Genomic DNA, 15,636 nt, shown 5'->3' on the forward strand with positions numbered 1-15,636 from the left:
ATATGTATACCCCACAAATAACACTGCAGTTTAAAATTCAGCATTCTCAAATATAGAGAAAATATGAACTTTCCAACAAGTTCAATACATTTTCAAATTATTTTTTTCCTATTTTTGTTGAAATTAAGAAGGTTGATAGTATGTTTTCAGGAAAATAGATTAATTTAACTTTCTTATCTTTTGCTGATTTTACTCTATTGTCTTCTTTTTGTTAAATTCTTTTTACTTTGTTACAGTACATGGAGTTTGGGAGGAGTGGTCACCCTGGAGTTTGTGTTCATTTACATGTGGTCGAGGCCAAAGAACTAGGACACGATCATGTATACCTCCCCAATATGGGGGAAGATCATGTGAGGGACCTGAAATTCATCATAAACCTTGCAATATTGCTCTTTGCCCAGGTGAGTGCCAACTCTGTACAGTACATTCTATAGCACTGTGCATTAAATTTTTATTGATCTGAGTATATCTTTTTAAAATGTGCAAATATTGACTTACAACCTTTGTTTAGGCACATTGGAAAAAGGCTTGATGTCAAGACCACCTTCTAGTAATATGTCACATGTGTTGATGATATATATTTTCTTGTTTTATGTGACATTTTTATGAAGTCATCCAATCCAATAAATATCATATATCTACTCCTTGCCAGAAAAAAGATAGCATGGTATCCTAGAGCAACTTCATTTTCAGGAAACATGAGTTCAAGTCCTCGTTGTATGTATAAAGAACTGTGCTCATTCCAGGGGTAATCCCTGTTCTCAAGTTTGTTTCATTCTAACAATAGCAAGGGCAGCTAGATGTCACAATGGATAGAGTGCTGGGTCTGTAGTCATGAAGGCCTGAGTTCAAACTTGGCCTCAGATACATATTAGGTGGGTAACCCACTTAACACTGTTTGCCTTAGTTTCCTCACCTGTAAAATGAGCCGGAGAAGAAAACAACAAACCACTCCAGTGTCTTTGCTAAGAAAATCCCAAAAATGGGTCATGAAGAGTAGGACATAAGAGAAAAGCAACTAAACAAGAGATAATAGCAAAGGGGTGAAGTTCAGCATGATCAAGAGAAATATAAAATAGAGCATGATCTAATTGAATAATAAGCAATAATCTAGAATTACAAAATTTGAGAGTTCAATATACATTAGTGTCCATGTGGTCCAACCAATCCAAGACATTATAGCATACCCAGCAAGTGATAGTACAACCTCCAAGGACAAAGAACAACAGGTTTGAGGCAGGTCATTCAATTTTTAAAAAGCTAAATTTTAGGTTGAAAAGAATGCTAGAATAGAATAAATGCCATTGTTCAAAATCTACGCATGTAAATTTATATTTAAAATATGGTATAAATTTACTTATTTAATATACCACATATATGTGTGTGTTCATCCTTCGTTGCAAAAGACCATGCTATCAGAGAAAAGATGACATGACTTTCACTTGACTTTGTTTTGAGTGAGGGAGGGCTGTGTAGGTCACCAGTCTCACTTCTCCTCTACAGCCATCTGAATCTAGTGACTAGATATTCATCAGGATGACTAAAGGTGAACCAGGATGAGGCAATTGGGGTTAAGTGACTTGCCCAAGTTCACACAACTAGTGAGTGTCAAGTGTCTGAGGTGAGATTTGAACTCAGGTCCTCCTGACTCCTGCACTGGTGCTCTATCCAGTGCACCACCTAGCTGCCCCACCATACATTTTATTGAAAGATTAAATGGTATAATACTACAGTGTTAAACCTAAAGAAAAGGAAGACCTGAAATCCAAACTATGCCTCTAACTCTAGTAGTATGATGGTGAAAAATCAATTTAACTTTTCTGAGCTTCTGTTTATTCATGTGTAAAATATAGCAAGTATCTACTGCATAGAGTTGTTATGGATCAAATGAAATCATGTATGTTTAACACATTGAAAGCTTTGAAGTATTATTTAAATATCAAGTACCATTATATCAGCTAAATGCCATACTGGGTAGAGTACTAGACTTGGAGTCAGGAAGACCTGAATTCAAATCCTGCCTCAGATACTTACTATGTGACACTGGACAAATTACAACGCTAATTCAGTTTCCTCATTTGTAAATGAGAATAATAGTATCACCTCCCTCAGGATTGTTGTGACACTCCAATGATATAAGTGTAATGCTTTACAAGCCTTAAAATGCGCTATAATGTCATCTATAACCATCATTACCATCATTACCACACCACTACTAAAAAATGGCATTTTAATTTTCTGTCCTATTGCAGTGTATTGTAGAAGCTGTAAAATCTTAGCACAAAAATGTTTAAAATTTACCAACTCTCCTTCCCTGAGTTCACCATCTTTACATTTTTCTAGCAACCAGGGAAGCACTCAATACCTAGATATCAGAAGATTAGTGAGGAGAGATAAGGTGAAGAGATTTATTTACCAGAAACAAGAAAATCATCCCCCTACATTCATGTAGATAGAATTTCTATCTGTCAAAGGGTTTCCCACATATATTCCCACAAACAGATGACCTTCAGCATTCTCTAAATTCAATTCAAACATCATTTAAGTACCTTCTATATTGTAAAGACACATAGATGAAACTAGACAAGGCAGTCAAAATACTTTAAGATTGTTCCAATTGGTGTTGTTCCAACTTTGGTTTTCAGTTGTTTGGGCTTTGATTGGCTTATTTCTATTTCTTGTTTGTTTTGTACATAAGAATTGTAGGAAATTTAGTTTTCTCTTTAAAGGCTTTGGACTCTTATTTTTTTCCTAATGAAGATTCAATTTACTTTCATCAAGACATTCCAACTACTAAATATTAATTTTACAAACATACACACACAGAGTTTATGGAAAACATTGATTTCTATGATAGACAATAAATAGAATTCATAATTTACACCAAAATCAAGAAGTATTCTCAGTTGTTAAAGACTACTGGATTTGGTACAGAGAAATGCAGTTATGACAAATCAATAGGTCAACAATGAATTGTATCTGTATGGATAAAGCAATGATGGGGATACAAAGAAATACTAAAAATAATCCCAAGCAGTATGGAAATGTAATTATATGCCAACAAGACATATACAGGGTAAATTGGAGACAATCTCAAAAGCAAGAAGCTACCATTAAGAAGCATTAAGAAAGGCTTTTTGCAGATGGGAATTTATCTACAATATGAGGAAAGCCAGGAAACCCAGGAAGCAGAGTGAAAGATGAAGAGAATTCCAGGTATAAAGGACAGCTAGTGAAAATACATAGACTCAAGAGATAGATTGTCTTATGTTAGGAATATCAAGGAAGCCAGTGTTACTAGGTCACAGAGTATGTAGATGCAGGTAAGATATAAGCAACTGGAAATGTAGGAAGCCAAGCTGTATGTGGCTTTTAAAAATGCAAGATTTTCTTGTCGGTGTCACTAGACTTGTCCAGGAATCACTAGAGTTGATTGAATAAAGGGGTAATCTAGTCAGAAAGTTAGAAAAATCACTTTGATATTTGATTGGAGAACAGACTGGAACAGGGAGAGATTTGAGGCAGGGAGACAATCCAAAAGTCTATGATAGATGCTGCCTAGATTAAATGCTCCTATCAATAGTAAAAGTCATGCCTTCAGTTTAGAAAGCAAGGAAAGATTCATCTTCAAGTTCCCCAGAACACTTACTGGACTATAATGGATCCTTTGCCCCTAGAGGGTATCAAGCTAACCCCTAAACATTTTGGATGGTTATGTAGACTGGTGAGAGCAGCAGATCAACAGCGGGAAAAATGAAGAGAGATTCATGTCTGTTTTCTCCTTTGGGAAGTGTATATGGGGAGAATTATTTGAAAGAGAGCAGAAGTTTTATTCAAATAACCAAGTTATTCCTCTCTACCTTCACAGGACCAAAGAATGCATGAAAAAGCACATATAAATTCTTTCTATATGTCAAACATTGTGCAAAAAAAACAAAAAACAAAAAACAAACCAAAAACAGTCCTGACTTCAAAGAACTTACTAGATCCATGGCCTCAAGGAATTTAATAGTAGTTATAATGTGCAGGTTACATAATATGCAAAAGGAAATGGTGGTCACTTTGGTCCCAAACATTACTGGATTAGAAACTGAGGCCACAAAAAGTAGACTGACACAGCCCTTTCTCAGAGAAAAAGCATAGTTGACGGGATCATAGCTTCAGAAAAAAAGAGAAATGAATGGAAAAACATCCTGTCAAATAACTATGAACTGCCTATATGCTCAGTTTTATGAAGACATGATATAGGGTACAATATATCACCTTATTAATTAAAATTTAGAAATTTAAGGATAGATACAATATTCAACGTTATATTTTTCATATATGTGTATATATGTATGTATATATGTATATGTGTGTACATTCATAGGGGAAAAAAATATTACAGTGAAACAATTCCCACTCTGTGCTTTTCCTCTTGCATATGAAATTATTTGTGAATAAATTCATATCTTTGTGTCCCAAGTCTTTATGTGTGTCAGTATCTTCTACCAAACATTTAGCAAAGGCTCAAGTTTTTCATAATGTACTTGAAGGAAGTAAATGTGTCTTCTCTTTCTTGTATTTCTCCCTCTCCTCCAAATAGCTTTGATTACTACAGTATAAAATAAACATTTAATTTCTTACATTTCTAAGGCTTTTTATATATTTTTTTTCTGATATGTTCTATGGCAGATTATCTGATTAGTTTTAACTGAATTCTTCCCTTAAGTAAATAAATTTTTGGCTAGAGTTTTTTCTAGATAATTTTGATTTTCTATTCCTGTTCAATAAGTGTTACATATACATCCCACTATATAGTTGTATGTATGTAAGTGTATATACACATATATGCACATGTATGTGTGTATAGACATACTCACATATATCCATATATATACATATATATATATATATATGTATATATATATACATATGTCATACAGAAATTTTTCTGAGGCTCAGTTCTTCAGGACAAATTAATTGCCTAAGTTTCATAAACCTTTTAAATGACTATTCTCCAAGGACCTTAAGTCAAACTATAACACACTGTTAAGGCTGAAATATTTTTTATTCATTAGGTAAAATCAGAATAGAGTCAATTGTAGAATGTGGGGTTTTATTTTGGTTCAATATTGCTTCCTTTTTCTTTGGTTTTTATGAATTGCCATCCTAATAAATCTATAGCAAATTAATAATAATCATGTATCCAATTTGTTGCCAATGATTTGTTAATTTCAGCTTTATAACATCTCTCAAAAATGTCCCCTTCTGTCCTCTGACACTGCCACCACTCTGGTGCAGGCTCTCATCATCTCATGCCTGTATCATGAAATAGCATATTGGTATATCAACCTGCCTGAAGTCTTGGCCCATTTCAATACAGCCTCCACTCAGCCACCAAAGGTATTTTCCAAAAGTGTGAGTCTGACCATGTCACCCCCAACTCAGTAAACTCCAGTGGCTCCCCTGTACTTCCAGAATCAAATACAAAATCCTCTACTTTGCATTGAAAGTTCTTCATAACCTAGCTCTTTCTTCCCTTTCCATACTACTTATACCTTACACCCCTCCATGTACTCTTTGATCAAGTGATACTGGCCTCCTTGCAATTCAGTGATCAAGATACTCTATTTCTTGGCTCTGGGCATTTTCTCTTTCCACATGCCTGGAATGTTCCTCCTTAACTCCTTTCCTAAGCCCTCTTAATTCTACTTTGTACTTGTTTCTTTTTAATTTATCCTATACATAGTTAAGTTTATACATTTCTGTTTGAATGTGTCTTCCCATTAGATTGTATGCTCCCTGAGGACAAGGACAGTCTTTTGCCTCTTTTTGTATTCTCAGAATTTAGCACAGTGTCTGGTATATAGCTGATATTTAACATTCTTTTCGACTGATTGATTGAAGCATTTATTTAGAACTTTACAGTTTACAAAATGATTTCATATGTGTTATCTTATTCAAACCTCAAAGTGATCCCACAAGTTAGGCATGGAAGACATCATTTTAAAAAAGAGAAAATGGAGCTTTAATGAGGTGAAAAAAGTGAAATTTGTTCAATATTACACAAGTAGTTAATAGTTAAGGCAGTTGCATTATATGGACAATCAGGTATTCTTTCCACTACATTGGTCATTTTCCTTATAAAATGACATTTTGCCATTTTTATAGATGTATATTATTATATCATATTATTCAAAAAACTTAAGTGATGTGACAAGACCAGGAGTGGAATCCAATTTCCTTATGTGAAGTCCAATATTCTTTCTACTACAATGTATTGCCTTATAACTTTTCCTCCGAAGAGACACTGCTATCTCTGACCTTCACGCTATAAATTGGCCATGCTGCGTGTCACACTAGATAGCCATCATTTAAGCAAGGTATGGACAGAAGTTTCAGAGTTAGGAAAGGAAAGAGAGAGAAAGATAAACTAAAATGAAAGACAAATTGATTGCTTATAACAGACTGCTTTTTCTATACAAAGATAATTGTTGAAGAGAATTGATCCATGCAGTGGAAATGAATCCACCTCATTCTTCCCAGATCAGTGGTAGAAAAATGTCCACTGTTTCTGACATGTCATTTGATAAAAGAATTCCTCGAGGCACAGAGCCAAAAACACATGCAAACCTTTTTGTAGTCATGCCAGTTTTGATCTGAAAATTCACATACTTTGAAGGTTATTTTGGAATTTGCTTAGTGATCTATTTGGACCAGTGGCTATTAAAACTCCTGGCTAAAGAACAGTAGACCTCTAGTATGGATGACCATGTTTCCAACATGAGAGATGAATTCATGAGGATGGAACAATTTAGTGGAACAACATACAAGGGACAATTGTCTTGCATGTGTCCCAAGCTCAATAGTCCAAGTGGAGGTTAGAAGACAGATACAACTGATTTTAGGGAAAGGGGAGGACCAATATTAGCTCTATCCTAGATCTCTACCTAAACACCTGGAGTGGGACAATAAAAGACTGTTTTGTTGATACTGAGGGTGATACTTAAGAGAAATCCCACTCTCCCAGCTCATTGAGAGGAAAAGCCTAGAATATATTAGAGGTGTACCCAAAGTTCATCTTTTCCTCTTACTTCTCTCAAGCTGTGGCTCCTGAGTATGAACAAAGTTGCTCCTTAGGTCCCCAATCCAGCTGTCTAAGTAAGAATCTGAAACAGAAGTCATATTCATCTTTTCCTCTTGGTGCCACCAATTCTGATAGGCTACCTAATTTGAGCTAATTTAAGTTGCACTGAGATTTCTACCTGTCCCCTTGCTGAGTTAAAAGGGAATTAAAACTGCTACTGAATAATGCTATAAATTAAAGATGTTATGTGATTTTAAGATAAATCTCTTGACATTTCTTATAATTTCTTGATTTCTGAGTTGTGCATGTGTGTGTGCCTCATAGTTAATGAGACTTGGGATTAATATTCTTAAACATGGAATAACTAATAAAATTTATTATTTCTGTTGGGACACCTTACTGTCACATGTTATACTCAATATATTCAAATCTGAATTCATAGTCTTCAACCTAATACAGAATAACCTTTCTTAACTTCTCTATTTCTGTCAGTGGTACTTCGAAGAATCTAGTTTTAAAGCTTTGGCATTTTCTTTTTGTCTATTTTATTTTTTCTTAATTACATGTAAAAGAAGCTTTTCACTTTGTTTTGTTTTTTTAATTTTGAGTTCCAAATTCTCATTTTTTTCCTAACTGTCCTTCAGAAGATAAGCAATTTGATATGATAATATATGCGAAGTTATGCAAAACCTATTTCCACATTAGCCATGTTGCAAAAGAAAACAGAAACCAGAAGGGGAAATTAATAAAGATAAAGTTAGAAATATTTAATTCAGTATGCATTCAAACCCCACAGTTTTTTTCTCTTAGAGGTGGATAGCATTTTTCATCATCAGTTCTTTGGAATTGTCTTGGAACATTATATTGCTGAAAATAGCTAAGTCATTCATAGTTGATCTTTGTATAATATTGCTGTTATTGTGTACAGTATTCTCCTGGTTCTGCTCATTTTATTTTGCATTAGTGTATAGAAGTCTTCCCAGGTTTTTCTGAAAACATCCTGCTTATTATTTCTTATAGCACAAAGCGTTCTATCACAGTCATATACCACGACATTTTCAACCATTCCCTGATTAATGGGCATTCTCTCAATTTCCATTCTCTGCTACCACAAAAAGAGCTGATATAAATATTTTTGTGCCTATATAGTTCCTTTTTCTCTTCCTTTGATGTCTTTGGGATATAGACCTACTAGAGATATTGCAGGGTTAAAAGGTATTCACAGTTCTATAAACATTGAGGTATAGTTCCAAATTGTTCCCCAGGATGTTTGAACTAGTTCACAACTCCACCAATAATGCAGTGGTGGCCCAATCTTTCCACATCCCTTCCAACATTTATAACTTCCCTTTTCTGTCATATGAGTCAATCTGGTAAGTGTGAGGTGGTACCTCAGAATTGTTTTAATTTGTATTTCTCTTATCAACAATGATTTAGACCATTTTTTTTATATAACTATAGATAGCTTTGATTTCTTCTAAAAACTGTCTCTTCATAACCTTTGACCATTTATCAATTGAGGAATGACTCATATTCTTATAAATTTGACTCATTTCCCTATACATTTGATGAATGAGGGCTTTATCAGAGAAACTTGCTATAAATCTTTTCTGCATTTCCTATTTTCTTTCTCATCTAGCTGCATTGCCTTTGTTTGTACACAAAAAACTTAATGTGATCAAAATGATCAATTTTACATATCATAACACTATTGTTTGGTTATAAATTCCTCCCTTATCCATAGATCTGATAGATAAATTATTCATGCTCCCTTTAAATACTCTTGATATCATCCTTTTTATCTAAATCATATACCCATTTAACTTTATTTTGGAATACGTGTTGTCCTTTTTTCTTAAAGAAGACCGAAATGATATCACTATGTTGGAGTCAAGGTACAGTGTATTTGACTGCATCTGATTAGACCAAGCTCAGAATACTCTACTACAGGTCAGGCATAAATAGTGTGAACATTTGGAGTAGAGACATCTCTTTATTTGTGTGAAAAGTATCTTGTGATTGTGTTCATAGAGTTCCAGAGTTTCTCTTGGCACATAGATCCCTACGTATTTTCTATTGTCTGCAGTTATTTTAAATGGAATTTCTCTTTCTCTTGATGCTTGACTTTGTTAGTAACATATAGAAATGTTGATGATTTATGTGGGTTTGTTTTATATCCGGCAGCTTTGCTTAAGTTGTTAATTATTTCAACTAGGTTTCAGTTGGTACTCAAGGTACTTTTTAAGTATACTGGCATATCATCTGCAAAGAGAAATAATTTTGTTTATTCATCGCCTGTTCTAAATTCTTTAATTTCTCTTTCTCCACTTACTGCTATGGCTAGCATTTCTAATTCAATATTGAATGATAGTGGTGATGATGGGTATCTTTGCCTCATTCATGATTTTATTGGAAAGGCTTCTAGTTCATTCCCATTACAGATAATGCCAGCTAATGACTTTAGATAGATGGCACTTATTTTAAGGAAAGCTCCATTTATTGCGATACTTTATAATGTTTTTAATGAAAATGAGTGTTTTATTTTGTCAAAAGCTTTTTTTCTGCATTGATTGACATAATCATGATGTTGGCTGTTTTTCTTATTGGTGTGGCCAATAGTTTTTCAATTTATTATTTTATTTTAAATGTAATTTGTATATATTTTTATTATATGCGTAATACATATAATTATATATAAAGTATACATAATATATAATATATATGTTATATAGAATTTATTTTATTTATTTTATTATTTTACTAATAGTTCCCTAATTATGAACCAGCCTTCTATTCCAGGTATAGATCCGACCTGGTCATAGTATATGATCCTTGAGACATATTGCTGTAAATCTGTTTGCTCTTTTTTATTTAATATTTTTCCACCAGTATTCATTAAGGAAATTAAAGTTTTCTTTCTGTTTTCACTCTCCCTGGTTTAGGTATCAGCACCATATTTGTGTTGTAAAAGGAATTTGGTAGGACTCTTTTTTTGTGCCTATTTTTCTAAGTACTTTATATATTGGAATTAATCTTTAATGTTCAGTTGAATTCATGAATGAATCCATCTGGTCCTGGGGATTTTTTCTTAGGGAGTTCATTAATAGTTTGTTCAGCTTCTTTTTCTAAAATAGGGTTATTTAAGTATGCTATTTCCTCTTCTGTTTATCTGGGCAGTTTATATTTTTATAAATATTCATCTTTTTCCTTAGATTGTCAAATTTATTGGCATATAATTGGACAAAATAGCTCCTAATGTTTGCTTTAATTCCATCTGCATTGGAGATGAATTTACCCTTTTAATTTTTGGTACTGATGATTTGGTTTTCTTTTAAAATCAAATTAGTCAATGGTTAATCTATTTTATTGATTTTTTTCATAAAAAGACCCTCTAGTTTTATTAGCTGAAAAGTTTCTTTCAATTTTATTAATCTCTCCTTGAATTCATTCTTTCTTTTTTCTGTTTACTTTTTTATACTTCTCTTGGGTCTTGAATTTGAAAGTCAGATTTTTTAATCAGCTCTAATATTTTTGTCAGGAATGCTTGAAAGGCTTGCTATTTCATTAAATTTCCATTTTTTGCCTTGCAGGATTATACTCATTTTTGCTGGGTAGATTTATCTTGGTTTGAATGCTAGTTCCTTTGGTTTTTGGAATATCATATTCCAACTCCTCAAATCCTTTTATGTGGAAGATTCAAGGTCTCATGTGGTCCTGACTATGGTTCCTATATCTTAGTGGGGGGCTTGAACACAAGCACCTCATCACACCACCCTCAAACGAATGGGACCCAAAATCTTGGGGTGCTGAGCAAAGGTCTTATCTTCCATAGCTACTTCTGCTGAGATTGAACGCAGAACTGTCCCTGCCCCAAGAGGTCCCATTCGAGGGGTCAGTTTCTTAGCTGGCCTCTGGAAGTGGGTGACGCAGCACATCAGATAGGGGTGACATCTGGCTTAAGCAATCAGGCATCTACAGGAGGAGGGTATTTAGCCTACAGAAAAGAAATCTTGACAAACAAGGTGAACAAACAAAAAGCCAAAAAGAAACAATGAGACAATTACCAGAAATAAGGTAGATATAGGTCAGCCATGCCTCTGAAGTCCATGGATCCATTATCGTAGACTCATTCACTGTTGTTTACTCTTTTCCAACTTGCAGTCTTGGGGTCGTCATTCTGACTAGAAGTACACCTTCTTTAATCTGAACTGCGTCCTGGCCAACCCCCATTCTCTCTGCAGATATGATGAACTTGGATGCAATGTTTCAGAATGATCTGCAGGGGCAGTTCTCATCTCTCTACTTAGTCTAAGCCCCTTTTCTCAATACGTTGTGTATAGTTCATTAGTTGGAATATCACCGATTCTTCCAAAACCTACCCGTGCTCTCAATAGAGCAGTAAACAATTTTCTTGTCAATCTATTCCGACTCTGAATCTGCCAGCTATTTACTTTTCTTCTCCCACACATCCTCCGGAATCAAGCCTCTTTCCTAAAGGACAGTTTGAATGCTGCAGAATGAAAAGCTTCTCCTGCAAACCAGCCAACACCCTTTCCATCTGAGCTTTCTCCTCCAGCAGTTTGTCTCTGCTCTTACACACAACATGATAGTTTGTTAGCAAGGCTCAGCCTCTCCTACACACCCCTGCCATTTCTTTCCCTGGTTCCACTGTTATTCCCTACAAACATCTTTCCAAGTCTCTGGGTTCTTCCTTCTTTTGCCTCAGTTTCCAGTTTTCGCAAAGTCCTGTGACTTTAGCCCACTCTCTTGTTAGAGAGGAATAAAAATCCTCCCATCCTGAGACATCCATTTCTTCCTCTGTCTCCTCTGCCTTTCTGTCTCCAAATAGAGGTCTGATATTTTGCAATCCCATCCCCACTGCCCTTTGTAGCACCAGTGAGGTACAGCACCTACCATGGCCATGAATATCTCAAAGCAATTCTGAATTGCAAAATATCACAGATTCTGCTACATGGAAGGCAGAAGAAAAACATTCATTCAGACACCAGAAAGCCAAATCCGTCACAGTAACAAATATCTATACTCAATAACAATGCAGAGAACAACACCATCCTCAAGCCTTCCCCCTGCCAGGCTTCCCACAAACTAGGTCCATTAAACAAATCACCAACAGCTTCCCTTAAACAAAATCACAACAAGCTCTTTCACTCACGCTACCCAACACCCTGCTCACCCGCATTCTTCCTAGCTCTGACTGCTCTCAAGACAAACTTCCTCTCAGCTCTGCTCCAGCTCTACCTCTTCCTGTTCTACCCATTCAGCAGACTCCTCCTACCACAGGCTCCATGGGACTCAGACTCATATAACTCAGTCTTCCTTGTGACCCAGGCAAGTTACATGGGCCTATTAGTGAATATGAAAGATTTTCCATTTAAATTACCATTACAAAAACTTAAATACTACAACTCAAATACAGAACTAGAAAAGAAAACATATTATAAACTTAAATATTAAAATTTAAGTGCAAAATAAGAAAAACAGAATGGCAGAATGTGAAAGGGGATTCAGAACATCCAGCAATAAATTTCTATTTCAAGAAAGCCTATACAATAAATACTGCACATTAGAGTTCAGAACTGTCCATCTTTTCTTTGCTTCCTTGTGAGGTTTTTTGGTTCTCTGCTGTGTGTGAAGAGAATATATGCACATATGCAGATATGTGTATATATACACATACATATGCAGACAAACACGTATGCATATATACATACATACACTTGCATACACATGCTTTGATATCTATAACTGTGCTCATATATTAACATCTACATTTATATGCATCTATGTAAGACTGTTCTATACACATTTGTCCTCTGTTTCTCTGACAGTGTAGAACGTCTTCTTTTATAAGTCCAGATCTTTCCTTATTTTTCTAAGTCCACCAACTCATCATTTCCTACGACACAGCCATATTGTAACCTTATATTATCCAGCTATTTTAAATATTATAAAACAATATTAATTAATATGACTGCTATATAGTGTGATTTCCCTATTTTCCTCTTATGACTAAATCTTTTTTTTAGTTTTAACTGTGTTTGAGATCATCATTATTACCCCTGTTTATTTTTCCCTTGTGAATTCTACTCCTGGTCTTTATTTCACGTTTCTGTGTATTTCTTATTTCCTATTCCTCTTGACTTTTCTACTTTACTTCTACCAGCTGCTTTGCCCTCCTATTACTTGGCCTACTCCCCTCCTAGAATCACTCCCCCCTTACCCTTTCTTATAGCTTTCCAAATATATATACATATATATATATATATATATATATTTCCCTCTTTATTCCATTCTCATCCATCTAGACACTCTTCTGTACGCCCTTATTCTATTCCCTCACCCACCTATTTACAAATTTAGAAGACTTTTATTCATATATATGTATTTATATGTATATGTGTATGTGTTATCTGTATATGTGTATGTGCTAGGTCTTGTTTGACTCTAATTGTGGCTCTGCCATATTTTGGTGTTTTTTTGTTGTTGTTGCTCATATTTTCTCCTGGAGCTTGGCATTTTGGAATCTAACTATGATATTCTTCCAGGTGGTAATTCATGGGATTTTTTCTATTTCTACTTTCCCCTCTTGTTCTAATACTTCAGGACAATTTTTCTTATTATTTCTTGTATTACTGTATCAAAATTCTTTTTTTTTATTGTAGCTTTCAGGTCATTCAATTGTTGTATTTTCTTTTCTTGATCTTTTCTCCAGATCAGTTGTTTTTCTTATGAGCTGTTTCACATTCTCTTCTATGTTTTCATTCTTTACATTTTGCTTTATTATTTCTTGGTCTCTTGCAACTTCATTGTCTTCCCCTTGTCCGATTCTAATTTTCAAGGAGTTGTTTTCTTCCTTAAGATTATGGAATTGATTTTTCCAGTTGGTTGAGTTTCTTTTCACAATCTTCTTGTTTTTCTTGGATTGTTATTATTTTAAAAAATTTTTCCTCAATCTCTGTCATTTGATTTTTAAATTTTTTTAAAAAAATTTTTTTACCATGAATCATTTTTGGACAGGTGACCTTTTGATGTTTCTCTTTCAGATGGGAGAGACTTTTGCTTCAGTATCCTCCTCTGAAGATGAACTATTACTATTGTTTTTATTGTTTTACATACTATTATTATTACTATTCCCATAGTAATTTTCTATAATTGAGTTCTTTCTCCTTTTCCTATTCATATTTTATTTGTAGCAACTTTTTATTGTAATCACCTCTAGTCCTTGGGTACAGAAGATGCTGCCCCTGGACTCAGATCCTCCTTCATTTCTTCTCTCCACCCTGGAACTGAAACCAAGTACTCTGCCCTCCTGTAAGTGTCCACAGCCAGTGGCATCCCCACCCCACTGCTTCTGCACTCACCTGGCAAGCACTCTTTCCTTCTCATCCTAGGCTGCATGTGGTCTGGTGCATAGCTGGGTCTAGTGTCCCTTATCAATCATCCTCAGTTCAGACACCTGATTCCCCACACTGTCTGGGAGGTAAAAATTCCTGTGGCTAAGGCCAAGGCTATCTCCCAACCCAACTAGCCCCAGGGCTCATCACTTGCTGTTTCAGTGGAACTAGCCTGGAGGAGTTTATACTTCATAGGGACCAAACCTCAGTCCTAGGATTTTTCTTCAGATCTCTGTTTTCCCAGGAGCACCACTGTTCTGCCCCAACTCTTATTTCCTTTTACAGCTCTACATTTGCCCCAAGGCACTATTTTGCCTTGTTTGTGGGGGAGATATGGAGAACTTGAAATCTTCTGACCTACTCCACTATCTTCCCAGAAGCCTCTGTACATCTCCTATTTAATTTTGGAAATCTCTTTAGAATTCTTCCAAGAATTCTTGTTGAACTTCTGGCAATTCACTTTTTTCCCCTTTTGGACTTTGCTTGTAGCTACTTTTAAATGGTTGTCTTCTTCTGAATTTGTTCTTGATCTTCCTCATCACCATAGTATCTTTTTATGGTCATGTATGTTTTTTGTTCTGTGCTCATTTTTCTGCCTATTTCTTGACTTGTAACTTTATGTTAAAGTGATATTCTGCTCCTCAGGTTGAGGTGTAGTGCCTGTAGCTTCAGGTTTTTCATGCTGCTATTTTTAGAGGTAGTTCTGGGAAGGTGCAGCTGTAGGTTTTTGCTGCTTCCAAGGTGGTATAATATAAGCAAAGGTATGGTCCCTTCTCTTCTGGTCTGTACTCTAGTGTTGGCCCAGAAACCTAAGATGTTCCTTTGCATTCAAAAGCATTGGTGCTCCTCTTGGTCCTGGAAGTATGACCAGGGCCCCTGATTTCCTGCAGCCTCAAGTGTTAGTTCTCCTTTCTGCCTTTGAACTGAAAGCAAAGTCCCTACTCCCCTGTGAACAGCCACAAACATTCTTCTCCACCCTAGAACTGTGATCAAGGTTCTTCCTTCCCTGTGGCTTCTCCTCTTCACTCTTAGACTCCAACCCAGAACAGAGTCTGGGTAATGCAACAGAGTCCTAAATTCAGGTCATCAGAGGGTCCCCAGTAATTTCTTTTTGACCTCCTTACAATCTATGAACTGAGAGTCCCTGAA

General features: G+C 35.3%; 1 protein-coding gene across 4 annotated transcripts in view; it reads left to right on the top strand.

Annotated features, from left to right (window-relative positions):
- The window catches only part of ADGRB3 (adhesion G protein-coupled receptor B3), an 897,850-nt gene that overhangs the window by 370,703 nt on the left and 511,511 nt on the right, over positions 1-15,636 (top strand). For all 4 annotated transcript variants that reach the window (XM_072642564.1, XM_072642566.1, XM_072642567.1 and 1 more), the window contains exon 6: positions 237-401. In XM_072642564.1, coding sequence (XP_072498665.1) covers positions 237-401 — 165 coding nt within the window. The remainder of the gene's footprint in view (positions 1-236; positions 402-15,636) is intronic.

Source organism: Notamacropus eugenii, chromosome 2 (assembly GCF_028372415.1).
Source record: "Notamacropus eugenii isolate mMacEug1 chromosome 2, mMacEug1.pri_v2, whole genome shotgun sequence".
NCBI lineage: Eukaryota > Metazoa > Chordata > Mammalia > Diprotodontia > Macropodidae > Notamacropus > Notamacropus eugenii.